General features: G+C 43.6%; 1 protein-coding gene across 3 annotated transcripts; it reads left to right on the forward strand.

The window, feature by feature from the left end:
• Window positions 1-6,438: 6,438 nt before the first annotated feature.
• On the forward strand, window positions 6,439-12,408 carry mrps14 (mitochondrial ribosomal protein S14). Of its 3 annotated transcripts, none has more exons than XM_062993016.1 (3): window positions 6,439-6,539; window positions 10,323-10,487; window positions 12,128-12,408. In XM_062993016.1, exons 1-3 carry the CDS (start codon window positions 6,471-6,473, stop codon window positions 12,308-12,310), a joined length of 417 nt encoding a protein of 138 aa, XP_062849086.1. In that variant the 5' UTR covers window positions 6,439-6,470; the 3' UTR covers window positions 12,311-12,408. The 3 variants fall into 3 exon arrangements, with proteins under 3 accessions (XP_062849086.1, XP_062849087.1, XP_062849088.1); XM_062993017.1 differs by lacking the exon at window positions 6,439-6,539 and adding an exon at window positions 6,773-6,852; XM_062993018.1 differs by lacking the exon at window positions 6,439-6,539 and adding an exon at window positions 6,903-6,950.
• The last annotated feature ends 2,525 nt before the right edge of the window (window positions 12,409-14,933 follow it).

Here is a 14,933-nt window from a genome sequence, read left to right on the forward strand (position 1 = left end):
TGTAAGCAGTTGTTGACTTTGTACAGTCACTTGTAACAAACCTACCTGACATATAGTTCAACAGGGAGAGAGGATTACAGCATCATGCCCGCCTGCCATGGCACTAATGGCCCTTGAGGAGGCATAGAGCCGCAGATGACTGACAGTGCCCATTCCCTTAATAAGCAGTCTCCGCGCCTCATTAGGTGTAAATTCACTCCACTGGAGGATTCCCTTCAAATTCCTGCGTCAGTGCCAGATCCATGCTGGCTTTTATGTCTTACTTACATATGATTTTCACTTTTACACTGGTGTGTGTATTTTGGCATGCTATATCTTCTTTCTGGGGAACTCAGCCCCTCAGTGTTGTGGCAATTTTTTGGCTATTAGAGGACCCCACACAAGAATTCCCATCCTGCAATTGAGTTCATTTCTCCAATCACTTCCATGGCCACAGGTGTATAAAACCAAGCACATAGGCATGCAGACTGCTTCTACATACATTAGTGAAAGAATGGGTCGCTCTCAGGAGCTCAGTAAATCCCAGCGTGGTACCGTGATAGGATGCCACCTGTGCAACAAGTCCAGTCGTGAAATTTCCTCGCTACTAAATATTCCACAGTCACCTGTTAGTGGTATTATATGGGAATGGGTTTCCATGGCCGAGCAGCTGCATCCAAGCCTTACATCCATCACCAAGCGCAATGCAAAGCGTCGGATGCAGTGGTGTAAAGCACACCGCCACTGGACTCTAGAGCAGTGGAGACGTGTTCTCTGGAGTGACGAATCACGCTTCTCCGTCTGGCAATCCAATGGGCGAGTCTGGGTTTGGCGGTTGAAAGGAGAACGGTACTCGTCTGACTGCATTGTGCCAAGTGTAAAGTTTGGTGGAGGGGGGATTATGGTGTGGGGTTGTTTTTTAGGAATCAGGCTCAGCCCCTTAGTTCCAGTGAAAGGAACTCTTAATGCTTCAGCATACCGAGAGATTTTGGACAATTTCATGCTCCCAACTTTGTGGGAACAGTTTGGGGATGGCCCCTTCCTGTTCCAACATGACTGCGCACCAGTGCACAAAGCAAGGTCAATAAAGACACGGATGAGCGAGTTTAGTGTGGAAGAACTTGACTGGCCTGCACCTCAACCCGACAGAACACCTTTGGGATGAATTAGAGCGGAGACTGCGAGCCAGACCTTCTCGTCCAACATCAGTGTCTGACCTCACAAATGCGCTTCTGGAAGAATGGTCAAAAATTCCCATAAACACACTCCTAAACCTTGTGAAAAGCCTTCCCAGAAGAGTTGAAGCTGTTATAGCTGCAAAGGGTGGGCCGACATCATATTAAACCTTATAGATTAAGAATGGGACGTCACTCAAGTTCATATGCGTGTGAAGGCAGACGAGCGAATACTTTTGGCAACATAGTGTACCTTTTTACAGATGTGAGATTTAAACCACGGTACCCAGGAAGCTTGTGCTGTGTCACTGAATACATCATAATGACAAAGAACCTAAAAACTGACTCATACTGCCACCTGCTGGGTACATTATGTTATAACAAGGTAGTTTTACCTGCTAATAGTGTTAATAAAATCTTTTGTTACTTTATTTTATCAAGTTGTTACTATTTGCTAAGTATATTTTACATTTAATAATTAATTTATTTATTAATATATAACACAACAAAAGTCGAAATACTGTATGTGTGGTATAAATAATACAGAAGAGTGTCTGACCTACTTGGTTGGGTAGGGGGTCCTCATTTCATTTATTCATTCATTCATTCATTGTCTGTTTTACCATCGCTTTATTCTATTCAGGGTCTCAGTGGGGACGATTCACCAGGCGAAAGGTAGAAAACACCCCAAACAGCTCGCCAATCCATCACAGGGCAAACAAACATACACACATTTATGGGCAAGCCGTAGCCTAGTGGTTAAGGCACAGGACTAGTGATCCAAAGGTCACTGGTTCAAGCCCCACCACTGCTAGGTTGCTGCTGTTGGGCCCTTGAGCAAGGCCTATAACACTCGGTTGCTCAGACTGTATACTGTAATGTAAGTCGCTTTGGATAAGGGCGTCTGCTAAATTGTAGGGCGTCGGCAATTGTAGTAGCTCCAACTAGCCTGACCACACCTAAGTTATGCCTGTCGCATTATCGTTTCAAAATTCTCCGCACATTCTGTATTGGGGACAGGTCAAGACGGCAGGCAGGCCAGTCCAGTACCCGTACCTTCTTCTTCCACAGAAGTATATATATATATATATATATATATACAGTCGAATCCGGTTAATTGGACCACCGGTTAATCGGACCAGCCGCTTATTCGGACCGAATCCTAAAGTACCGAAACAAATCCTATTATGTACGTGTAATGTTATTCGCTTATTTGGACCAAAATTCCGTTTAATCGGACCAAAGAACGTGAGAGCGAATAAGAAAAAGAAGCCACTTAGAGCGGATGCAAAGCGGGTCAGCGAGATATGGGAGGATTCCTGGGCTCCCCGGGAGAATTTATGCTTTTATCAAAGGTCAGGAAATCCGAAAAGTTGTGTTGACAAGAGCAAAACCAGCGGGAGGTGAACACGCCCACCACTTTCTTTCCCACAACGAAGCACCCAGTAGCCAGCAGCGTGGTTATTGGATCCATCTGCATCTCCGCTTTTCGGTGAAATGAAGTCAAGCGTAAACAAGAGTGTCCGGCAACACGTGCAAGGAATTCCCTCCTGTCAATCACGATTAAAGTCTACACGAGAAAGCTATCATTCCACTATCATTCCTTGTAACATAGGGCAAACGATCGCGTCCCGATGTGGTCCGATTAACCGGATTCGACTGTATATACAGTGTATCACAAAAGTGAGTACACCCCTCACATTTCTGCAGATATTTAAGTATATCTTTTCATGGGACAACACTGACAAAATGACACTTTGACACAATGAAAAGTAGTCTGTGTGCAGCTTATATAACAGTGTAAATTTATTCTTCCCTCAAAATAACTCAATATACAGCCATTAATGTCTAAACCACCGGCAACAAAAGTGAGTACACCCCTTAGTGAAAGTTCCTGAAGTGTCAATATTTTGTGTGGCCACCATTATTTCCCAGAACTGCCTTAACTCTCCTGGGCATGGAGTTTACCAGAGCTTCACAGGTTGCCACTGGAATGCTTTTCCACTCCTCCATGACGACATCACGGAGCTGGCGGATATTCGAGACTTTGCGCTCCTCCACCTTCCGCTTGAGGATGCCCCAAAGATGTTCTATTGGGTTTAGGTCTGGAGACATGCTTGGCCAGTCCATCACCTTTACCCTCAGCCTCTTCAATAAAGCAGTGGTCGTCTTAGAGGTGTGTTTGGGGTCATTATCATGCTGGAACACTGCCCTGCGACCCAGTTTCCGGAGGGAGGGGATCATGCTCTGCTTCAGTATTTCACAGTACATATTGGAGTTCATGTGTCCCTCAATGAAATGTAACTCCCCAACACCTGCTGCACCCATGCAGCCCCAGACCATGGCATTCCCACCACCATGCTTGACTGTAGGCATGACACACTTATCTTTGTACTCCTCACCTGATTGCCGCCACACATGCTTGAGACCATCTGAACCAAACAAATTAATCTTGGTCTCATCAGACCATAGGACATGGTTCCAGTAATCCATGTCCTTTGTTGACATGTCTTCAGCAAACTGTTTGCGGGCTTTCTTGTGTAGAGACTTCAGAAGAGGCTTCCTTCTGGGGTGACAGCCATGCAGACCAATTTGATGTAGTGTGCGGCGTATGGTCTGAGCACTGACAGGCTGACCCCCCACCTTTTCAATCTCTGCAGTAATGCTGACAGCACTCCTGCACCTATCTTTCAAAGACAGCAGTTGGATGTGACGCTGAGCACGTGCACTCAGCTTCTTTGGACGACCAACGCGAGGTCTGTTCTGAGTGGACCCTGCTCTTTTAAAACGCTGGATGATCTTGGCCACTGTGCTGCAGCTCAGTTTCAGGGTGTTGGCAATCTTCTTGTAGCCTTGGCCATCTTCACGTAGCGCAACAATTCGTCTTTTAAGATCCTCAGAGAGTTCTTTGCCATGAGGTGCCATGTTGGAACTTTCAGTGACCAGTATGAGAGAGTGTGAGAGCTGTACTACTAAATTGAACACACCTGCTCCCTATGCACACCTGAGACCTAGTAACACTAACAAATCACATGACATTTTGGAGGGAAAATGACAAGCAGTGCTCAATTTGGACATTTAGGGGTGTAGTCTCTTAGGGGTGTACTCACTTTTGTTGCCGGTGGTTTAGACATTAATGGCTGTATATTGAGTTATTTTGAGGGAAGAATAAATTTACACTGTTATATAAGCTGCACACAGACTACTTTTCATTGTGTCAAAGTGTCATTTTGTCAGTGTTGTCCCATGAAAAGATATACTTAAATATCTGCAGAAATGTGAGGGGTGTACTCACTTCTGTGATACACTGTATATATATATATATATATACAGGGGTTGGACAATGAAACTGAAACACCTGTCATTTTAGTGTGGGAGGTTTCATGGCTAAATTGGACCAGTCTGGTGGCCAATCTTCATTAATTGCACATTGCACCAGTAAGAGCAGAGTGTGAAGGTTCAATTAGCAGGGTAAGAGCACAGTTTTGCTCAAAATATTGCAATGCACACAACATTATGGGTGACATACCAGAGTTCAAAAGAGGACAAATTGTTGGTGCACGTCTTGCTGGCGCATCTGTGACCAAGACAGCAAGTCTTTGTGATGTATCAAGAGCCACGGTATCCAGGGTAATGTCAGCATACCACCAAGAAGGACAAACCACATCCAACAGGATTAACTGTGGACGAAAGAGGAAGCTGTCTGAAAGGGATGTTCGGGTGCTAACCCGGATTGTATCCAAAAAACATAAAACCACGGCTGCCCAAATCACGGCAGAATTAAATGTGCACCTCAACTCTCCTGTTTCCACCAGAACTGTCCGTCGGGAGCTCCACAGGGTCAATATACACGGCCGGGCTGCTATAGCCAAACCTTTGGTCACTCGTGCCAATGCCAAACGTCGGTTTCAATGGTGCAAGGAGCGTAAATCTTGGGCTGTGGACAACGTGAAACATGTATTGTTCTCTGATGAGTCCACCTTTACTGTTTTCCCCACATCCGGGAGAGTTACGGTGTGGAGAAGCCCCAAAGAAGCGTACCACCCAGACTGTTGCATGCCCAGAGTGAAGCATGGGGGTGGATCAGTGATGGTTTGGGCTGCCATATCATGGCATTCCCTTGGCCCAATACTTGTGCTAGATGGGCGCGTCACTGCCAAGGACTACCGAACCATTCTGGAGGACCATGTGCATCCAATGGTTCAAACATTGTATCCTGAAGGCGGTGCCGTGTATCAGGATGACAATGCACCAATACACACAGCAAGACTGGTGAAAGATTGGTTTGATGAACATGAAAGTGAAGTTGAACATCTCCCATGGCCTGCACAGTCACCAGATCTAAATATTATTGAGCCACTTTGGGGTGTTTTGGAGAAGCGAGTCAGGAAACGTTTTCCTCCACCAGCATCACGTAGTGACCTGGCCACTATCCTGCAAGAAGAATGGCTTAAAATCCCTCTGACCACTGTGCAGGACTTGTATATGTCATTTCCAATACGAATTGACGCTGTATTGGCCGCAAAAGGAAGCCCTACACCATACTAATAAATTATTGTGGTCTAAAACCAGGTGTTTCAGTTTCATATATATATAATTTTTCCTAATATGCATCTAAAGAATATCACACACATACTCCTTTTAATTTTTTGTTTAAACAAAAAACGTTAAAAGAACGTTCATATAACGTTACACATTGAACAGAATATTTATCAAGGTCACGTAACGTTTATAGAACGTTCTATTAACGTTATGGTGAGAACGTTTGCTCATAACATTAAGAGAACTTTTACATAATTACATAATGTTAGTGTAAGTTGTGGGAACGTTCCCTGTTAGCTGGGTGGAACAACACAAGCTTAGGTAAGCAGTGGTTATGGATTTTTTGCTGTGTTTGGGATTTTGACCGCTGTGCCGTAATTTGCAATAAAAACAAAGAGTCAGTTTAAGCTTTTAACTGGTACCTAGGAAAGTAAAGGCACTAAGTAAAATGGCAAAATACAGTCGCTAATCTGTTGTTGTTTTAATCTGAATTTACATGGTATTTGTTTATTTCTACGCTACATTTCCAATATATGTTTTGTGTATATTATACTGACTCGTGACTCGACTCGGACTCGTATTTTGTGACTTGTGAACATCTCTGCAGCAAATCCCCCAAGATTATTTGGAAAACCACTTAAAAGAGCTTTAGAATGACACTAGAAGTGCTAGTATGTACCATAAATTTAGGAACCAGTGCACTAGATCCACTACATGGCGCAATTGTCTTTAAGAGCAAGCAAGCAGCGCCTAAAAGAAGAAACTCAGTGTAGCATGGCTGCTTGCACAATGTTGAGGTCTGGTTTGGGTTTCCTGCAGTCTTCATTGCTGTTCACGAAACAGGTAAAATAATTTAATTTAAAGATTTACAGTTGTTGTGCAAAACACGATTTTTAGACTAAGAAAAGACTGGACGCTTCTCGACAGACATATAACGTCTTTATCTGTGACCTGTTAACGTTAGCCTAATGGCTAACTACTTTACGCTGCATCTCAAATGCGCGTATAGAGGACGCGTAGGGCACTACATAGGAGACGGAAGCTGTTATGTTGGTGCACTTATATAGGGGTTATGGAGCAATTTGAGATTCAGCCTTAGTGCTGTTCAATGTCAACATCGAGAAACGTTCGAGTATTAACAAGCTATCATTTGTATGTATGTTTACACACACACACACACACACACACACACACACACACACACATATATATACAACCCCAAAAGTCAAGAAAAGTTGGGACAGCATGGAAAATGTAAGAGTCAATTACATTTACTTTTATTTCATTGCAGACAGGATGAACCTAAGATATTTCATGTTTTGTTATTAATAAACACCCATTCCTGCATTTCAGGCTTGCAACACATTCCAAAAAAAGTTGGGACATTAAAGCATTTACCACTTTGTAATGTTGCTATTCCTTTTCACCACACTTTGGTAAGCTTTGGTACCGAGGAGACCAAGTGATTTAGTGTTTCAGCTTTTATTTTGTCCTATTCTTGTTGCATTTTTCGTTTCAGAATTCTCCACACATTCTCTATTGGGGACAGGTCAGGACTGCAGGCAGGCCAGTCCAGTACCCGTACCCTCTTCTTCCGCAGCCATGCCTTTGTAATGTGTGCAGCATGTGGTTTTGCATTGTCTTGTTGAAAAATGCATGGACGTCCCTGGGAAAGATGACGTCTTGAAGGCAGCACATGTTGCTCTAAGATCTCAATGTACTTTTCTGCATTAATGCTGCCATCACAGAAGAGTAAATGACCTTTACCAAGGGCACTGACACAGCCCCATACCATGACAGACCCTGGCTTTTGGACTTGTTCCTGATAACAGTCTGGATGGTCCTTTTCGTCTTTGGTCTGGAGCACACGGTGTCCATTTTTCCCTGGAACCTGGAATGCTGATTCATCTGACCACAATACATGTTTCTATTGTGTGATGGTCCATCCTAGATGCCTCTGAGCCCAGAGATGTCGACGCCGCTTTTGTACATGGTTAACATAAGGCTTCTTTTTTGCACAGTAAAGTTTTAAGTGGCATTTGTGCATGTAACTCTGTATTGTAGTGTTTGACAAAGGTTTGCCAAAGTAATCCCTCACCCATGTGGTTATATCAGCTATTGTCGAGTGGCGGTTCTTGATGCAGTGCCGTCTGAGGGGTCGAAGATCACAGACGTTCAGCTTGGCCTCCCGATTCCTTGAATCGTTTAATGATATTATGCACTGTAGAGGGAGAAATATGCTAATCCCTTCCAATCTTTCTTTGAGGTTCATTGTTTTTAAACATTTCAATCATTTTCTCACACATTTGTTGACAAACTGGAGATCCTCTGATCATCTTTGCTCATCAAAGACTCAGCCTTTCCTTGATGCTGCTTTTGTACCAAACTATGATTACGATCACCTATTTAAAATCGCATCATTGTTTAGTTTTTTTTCACCTCATTACTAGCCCTGAATTGCCCCCGTCCCAACTTGCAGGCTTGAAATGAAGGAATGGAGGTATATTTACCAATGAAATGAAGTTGAGCAGACAAAACATGAAATATCTCAGGTTCAAACTTTTTCTGATTTGGGGTTGTACACACACATATGTATATGTATGTGTGTGTGTGTGTATATATATATATATATATATATATATATACAGTGTATCACAAAAGTAAGTACACCCCTCACATTTCTGCAAATATTTCATTATATCTTTTCATGGGACAACACTATAGACATGAAACTTGGATATAACTTAGAGTAGTCAGTGTACAGCTTGTATAGCAGTGTAGATTTACTGTCTTCTGAAAATAACTCAACACACAGCCATTAATGTCTAAATGGCTGGCAACATAAGTGAGTACACCCCACAGTGAACATGTCCAAATTGTGCCCAAATGTGTCGTTGTCCCTCCCTGGTGTCATGTGTCAAGGTCCCAGGTGTAAATGGGGAGCAGGGCTGTTAAATTTGGTGTTTTGGGTACAATTCTCTCATACTGGCCACTGGATATTCAACATGGCACCTCATGGCAAAGAACTCTCTGAGGATGTGAGAAATAGAATTGTTGCTCTCCACAAAGATGGCCTGGGCTATAAGAAGATTGCTAACACCCTGAAACTGAGCTACAGCATGGTGGCCAAGGTCATACAGCGGTTTTCCAGGACAGGTTCCACTTCGCCAGGGTCGACCAAAGAAGTTGAGTCCACGTGTTCGGCGTCATATCCAGAGGTTGGCTTTAAAAAATAGACACATGAGTGCTGCCAGCATTGCTGCAGAGGTTGAAGACGTGGGAGGTCAGCCTGTCAGTGCTCAGACCATACGCCGCACACTGCATCAACTCGGTCTGCATGGTCGTCATCCCAGAAGGAAGCTGACGCACAAGAAAGCCCGCAAACAGTTTGCTGAAGACAAGCAGTCCAAGAACATGGATTACTGGAATGCCCTGTGGTCTGACGAGACCAAGATAAACTTGTTTGGCTCAGATGGTGTCCAGCATGTGTGGCGGCGCCCTGGTGAGAAGTACCAAGACAACTGTATCTTGCCTACAGTCAAGCATGGTGGTGGTAGCATCATGGTCTTGGGCTGCATGAGTGTTGCTGGCACTGGGGAGCTGCAGTTCATTGAGGGAAACATGAATTCCAACATGTACTGTGACATTCTGAAACAGAGCATGATCCCCTCCCTTCGAAAACTGGGCCTCATGGCAGTTTTCCAACAGTATAACGACCCCAAACACAACCTCCAAGATGACTACTGCCTTGCTGAGGAAGCTGAAGGTAAAGGTGATGGACTAAACCCAATTGAGCACCTGTGGCGCATCCTCAAGTGGAAGGTGGAGTAGTTCAAGGTGTCTAACATCCACCAGCTCCGTGATGTCATCATGGAGGAGTGGAAGAGGATACCAGTAGCAACCTGTGCAGCTCTGGTGAATTCCATGCCCTGGAGGGTTAAGGCAGTGCTGGATAATAATGGTGGTCACACAAAATATTGACACTTTGGGCACAATTTGGACATGTTCACTGTGGGGTGTACTCACTTATGTTGCCAGCCATTTAGACATTATTGGCTGTGTGTTGAGTTATTTTCAGAAGACAGTAAATCTACACTGCTATACAAGCTGTACACTGACTACTCTAAGTTATATCCAAGTTTCATGTCTATAGTGTTGTCCCATGAAAAGATATAATAAAATATTTGCAGAAATGTGAGGGGTGTACTTACTTTTGTGATACACTGTATATATATATATACATATATACACACACACACACACACGGACTCTTGACGCAGAGAGACCTGAAAAAGAGAGGCATTCAGAGACGTCTCCGAGTTCTCTGGCCACAGTTATATCTCAGATGGTCTGAATAACAGTGGAAACGTGTGCTGTGGTCAGATGAGAAAGAATGAAGTTTGATTTGTCGGACATTGTAGGAGATGTCTTAGTTCTATAAAAGATAGCGACAGACTTGAAAACCCTGATCTAGATCACTGGGCAAAAAAAAACGATGACGCAGCCCCATCACTACCGCTTCCTGCCATGGAAATGACCCCTGGGTAACCATAGCAGTAAGAAATCCATCCGTCCATCCATCTGGCTTTAATGTGTTCTGTGTGCCGGTGTTCTGTGTATTTTCAGGCATGCAGAAGTCCACTGGGAGTCCTGGACCACATCAGAGGTTATTATGTTGACTGGAGAATGCTACGTGACGTAAAGAGGAGACAGATGGCTTTCGAATACGCCGACACGAGACTGCGCATCAACGCTATTAGAAAGAACACGGTTTTACCTAAAGAGTTACAGGTGCGTATTCAAACTTGTATAGTGTTTATAATGCATTTTTTATATAATGCAACCCAACTTCTGCAGGAAACACGTATTCAACATGACCATTGTGTTTATTATAGATTTGTTGGGAAAACAGCTTGTCATGTGAAAATCAGATTTCTCAAAGGACTTGCTAAAACTACAGTTTGTTGACATGGAATCTGAACCCACAACCTTCTAGTTGGTAACCAAAAGCTCTAGCCACTAGTCTACCACTGTCCCAATAAATTCCTTAAGCCAGAGTGTATTCAAACATACACTATATTGCCAAAAGTATTCGCTCGTCTGCCTTCACACGCATATGAGCTTGAGTGACGTCCCATTCTTAATCCATAGGATTTACTATGATGTCGGCCCACCCTTTGCAGCTATAACAGCTTCAACTCTTTTGGGAAGGCTTTCCACAGGGAATTTTTGACCATTCTTCCAGAAGCGCATTTGTGAGGTCAGACACTGATGTTGGACGAGAAGGCCTGGCTCACAGTCTCCGCTCTAATTCATCCCAAAGGTGTTCTATCAGGTTGAGGTCAGGACTCTGTGCAGGCCAGTCAAGTTCTTCCGAACGAAACTCGCTCATCCATGTCTTTATGAATCTTGCTTTGTGCACTGGTGCGCAGTCATGTTGGAACAGACAGGGGCCATCCCCAAACTGTTCCCACAAAGTTGGGAGCATGAAATTGTCCAAAATCTTTTAGTATGCTGAAGCATTAAGAGTTCCTTTCACTGGAACTAAGGGGCCGAGTCCAACTCCTGAAGAACAACCCCACACCATAATCCCCCCTCCACCAAACTTTACACTTGGCACAATGCAGTCAGACAAGTACCGTTCTCCCGGCAACCGCCAAACCCAGACTCGTCCATCGGATTGCCAGATGGAGAAGCGTGATTCGTCACTTCAGAGAACACGTCTCCACTGCTCTAGAGTCCAGTAGCGGCATGCTTTACACCACTGCATCCGACACTTTGCATTGCACTTGGTGATGTAAGGCTTGGATGCAGCTGCTCGACCATGGAAACCCATTCCATGAAGCTCTCTACACACTGTTCTCGAGCTAATCTGAAGGCCACATGAAGTTTGGAGGTCTGTAGTGTTTGACTCTGCAGAAAGTTGGCGACCTCTGCGCACTATGTGCTTCAGCATCCGCTGACCCCGCTCTGTCATTTTACGTGGCTACCACTTCGTGGCTGAGTTGCTGTCGTTCCCAATCGCTTCCACTTTGTTATAATACCACTGACAGTCGACTGTAGAATATTTAGTAGCGAGGAAATTTCACGACTGGACTTGTTGCACAGGTGGCGTCCTATCACGGTACCGCACTGGAATTCACTGAGCTCCTGAGAGCGACCCATTCTTTCACAAATGTTTGTAGAAGCAGTTTGCATGCCTAGGTGCTCGGTGTTATACACCTGTGGCCATGGAAGTGATTGGAACACCTGAATTCAATGATTTGGATGGGTGAGTGAATACTTTTGGCAATATAGTGTATATATATATATACATACACTGCTCAGCCATAACATTAAAACCACCTCCTTGTTTCTACACTGTCCATTTTATCAGCTCCACTGATCAAATTTTCTGCTGCAATAAAAACATGCACTATTTCTTTCAACAGGAAGTAGCAGATAAAGAAATCGCCGCATTGCCCCGAGACAGCTGCCCGGTGCGCATCCGCAACAGGTGTGTGGTCACCTCACGACCCCGTGGAGTAAAACGCAGGTGGCGTCTGAGCCGCATCGTCTTTAGACAGCTTGCTGACCACAACCAGATGTCTGGCATTCAGAGAGCCATGTGGTGATGTGGTGAAAAGTTCATCTGTATAGTATGGAACAGCCTGAGAGCTAAATGTTCAAGATCACATGATCAAGTGTGTGTATTAAATGTTTTATTGTTAAATTCTGGATGATATCTGCTAATTTTATTAAATGTTAAAGAATCAGAAGTCAAATCAGGTGTTCTGTTGCTATGTAAATAATGAAGGTTATTTACTACAGTTTTAATTTTTTTTAATTTAAAATATACATATATGGCACTCGGGTGGCGTAGCGGTAAAAGTGCTAGCACACCAGAGCTGACATTTCGAACTCGTCGAAACTGTGCCATCAGGCTGGGCTGTGCACCTACCTGAACGACAATTGGTTGTTGTTCATACAGGGTGGGAGCCGGATAGGGACCTCATAACTGATGCATTTATGACCTCCGCTGGCTGATTGATGGTGCCTGCACAGAGTGGAGGTATGGAGGCTCTCCGAACACAAAGCTGATCCGCATATGAACTCGCTTTGTGCAGGTGAAAAGATGAGGCTACTGCACACGTGTCGGAGAGGGTGTGCGTCAGTCTCGCTCTCCCCAATCAGAGTGGGGATCAGCATCAGTAGAAAGAGCATAATGCAGTTGGGTAATTGGATACACTAAAAGTCATGAGTACCAATATTGATTTTTATGGCTGATTTTTTTAGTCAAATCGACCATGAGCTGATTGTTTTCCCTGTTTAACACAATGATTCAGTGTGCAATTACGCTACAGTAGTCATCCATCTATCGATATGTGCTACCACTACTTATAGTTTATAATAAGATATAAACTAAGCTCCACTTACCATATAAAAGCACTTTATAGTTCTACAATTACTGACTAGTCCATCTGTTTCTCTACATACTTTTTTTTACCCTGCTTTCACCCTGTTCTTCAATGGTCAGGACCACCACGGAGCAGGTATTGTTTAGGTGGTGGATCATTCTCTGACATGCAGTGACACTGTTGGTGCAGTGACACTGACATGGTGGTGGTGTGTTAGTGTGTGTTGTGCTTGTATGAGTGGATCAGACACAGCAGCGCTGCTGGAGTTTTTTAAATACCGTGTCCACTCACTGTCCACTCTATTAGACACTCCTACCTAGTTGGTCCACCTTGTAGATGTAAAGTCAGAGACGATCGCTCATCTATTGCTGCTGTTTGAGTTGGTCATCTTTGAGACCTTCATCAGTGGTCACAGGATGCTGCCCACGGGGTGCTGTTGGCTGGATGTTTTTGGTTGGTGGACTATTCTCAGTCCAGCAGTGACAGTGAGGTGTTTAAAAACTCCATCAGCGCTGCTGTGTCTTATCCACTCATACCAGCACCATGTCAGTGTCACTGCAGTGCTGAGAATGATCCACCACCCAAATAATACCTACTCTGTAGTGGTCCTGGGACTAGGGGAGTCCTGACCATTGAAGAACAGCATGAAAGGGGGCTAACACAGCATGCAGAGAAATAGATGGACTACCTGAGTCACTACCTCTGTGGCCGCAATCTTGGTGTTATTCTGGATTCCACACTTACTCTGGAGGATCATATAAACAACATAACTAAAATAGCCTTTTTCCACCTCAAAAACATTGCCAGACTGTGTCCTTCTCTTCCTGACTCTGTAGCTGAAACCCTCATACATGCTTTCATCACATCCAGGCTGGACTACTGTAACTCTGCTCTAATTGGGCTCCCGTCCAGTAGTCTAAAGAAGCTACGGTATGTTCAGAATTCAGCACATTCTCACACAAACAAGATCTTGGGAACACATCACTCCTAAGTTAAAAGACCTGCACTGGCTTCAAGTCCAATATCGCATACACTACAAAATACTCCTTTTGGTATTTAAGTCCCTGCATGGTTTGGCTCCTGACTATCTCTCTGCTCTGCTGTCCAGATAATGTCCTACACGTTCGCTCAGGTCCGCTGATGCCAGTTTGCTCTCTGTACCTCCTGTAAAGCTGTGCATGTATGGTGAAGGAGCTTTTAGTGTTGTAGGCCCAAAGTTATGGAACACCATTCCCCTCTATCGCCGCACATGTCCGTCATTGCCTATTTTTAAGAAGCAATTAAAAACTTATCTCTTTAGGATTGCTTTTCCTAATTTCTAGTTTTACAGAATATTTGTTTTTATTTTCAGTTTTATTTTTCTTACACTTACTACTTTTATCCTGTGGTAAGTCTGTAGTAGTATTATTTTACTTTCTTATGTTTTATCACTCCTCTCTATAACTTTTGTGCTGTTCTCTTTTAACTTCTTTTGATTTGTATAGTGTCCTTGTGTATCCTATAAATAAAATTCTATTATTATTATTATTACAGTCAGTAATTGTAGAACTACAAAGTGCTTCTATATGGTAAGTGAAGCTGATAAAATTGGACGTTATGGCTGATCAGTGTATATCTGTCGAGATGTGTTACGTATAGTTTATAATAAGATACACTGCCTGTAGTATAGTTTTAATAACAATAAATCGATAAAACTTACAAATATTGACTTATAATCTATATTATCTTACTATCTATAAATCTGCACATTTCGATAGGGTAAGACCTCGACACACCAGCAGCACTCTTATTAGGAGACTCTTACTTTGTAATTCTGGCGGAAATGTACTGGAAGTCTTGA

This window comes from Trichomycterus rosablanca, chromosome 4 (assembly GCF_030014385.1).
Source record: "Trichomycterus rosablanca isolate fTriRos1 chromosome 4, fTriRos1.hap1, whole genome shotgun sequence".
Lineage (NCBI taxonomy): Eukaryota > Metazoa > Chordata > Actinopteri > Siluriformes > Trichomycteridae > Trichomycterus > Trichomycterus rosablanca.

What these genes read in the sequence shown, in the direction of transcription:
- mrps14 (XM_062993016.1), top strand. Translation starts at nt 6,471, where the DNA reads ATGGCTGCTTGCACAATGTTGAGGTCTGGTTTGGGTTTCCTGCAGTCT. An exon ending in CATTGCTGTTCACGAAACAG is followed by an intron (nt 6,540 to 10,322) that starts GTAAAATAATTT and finishes GTGTATTTTCAG; the next exon opens with GCATGCAGAAGTCCACTGGG. An exon ending in TTTTACCTAAAGAGTTACAG is followed by an intron (nt 10,488 to 12,127) that starts GTGCGTATTCAA and finishes TTCTTTCAACAG; the next exon opens with GAAGTAGCAGATAAAGAAAT.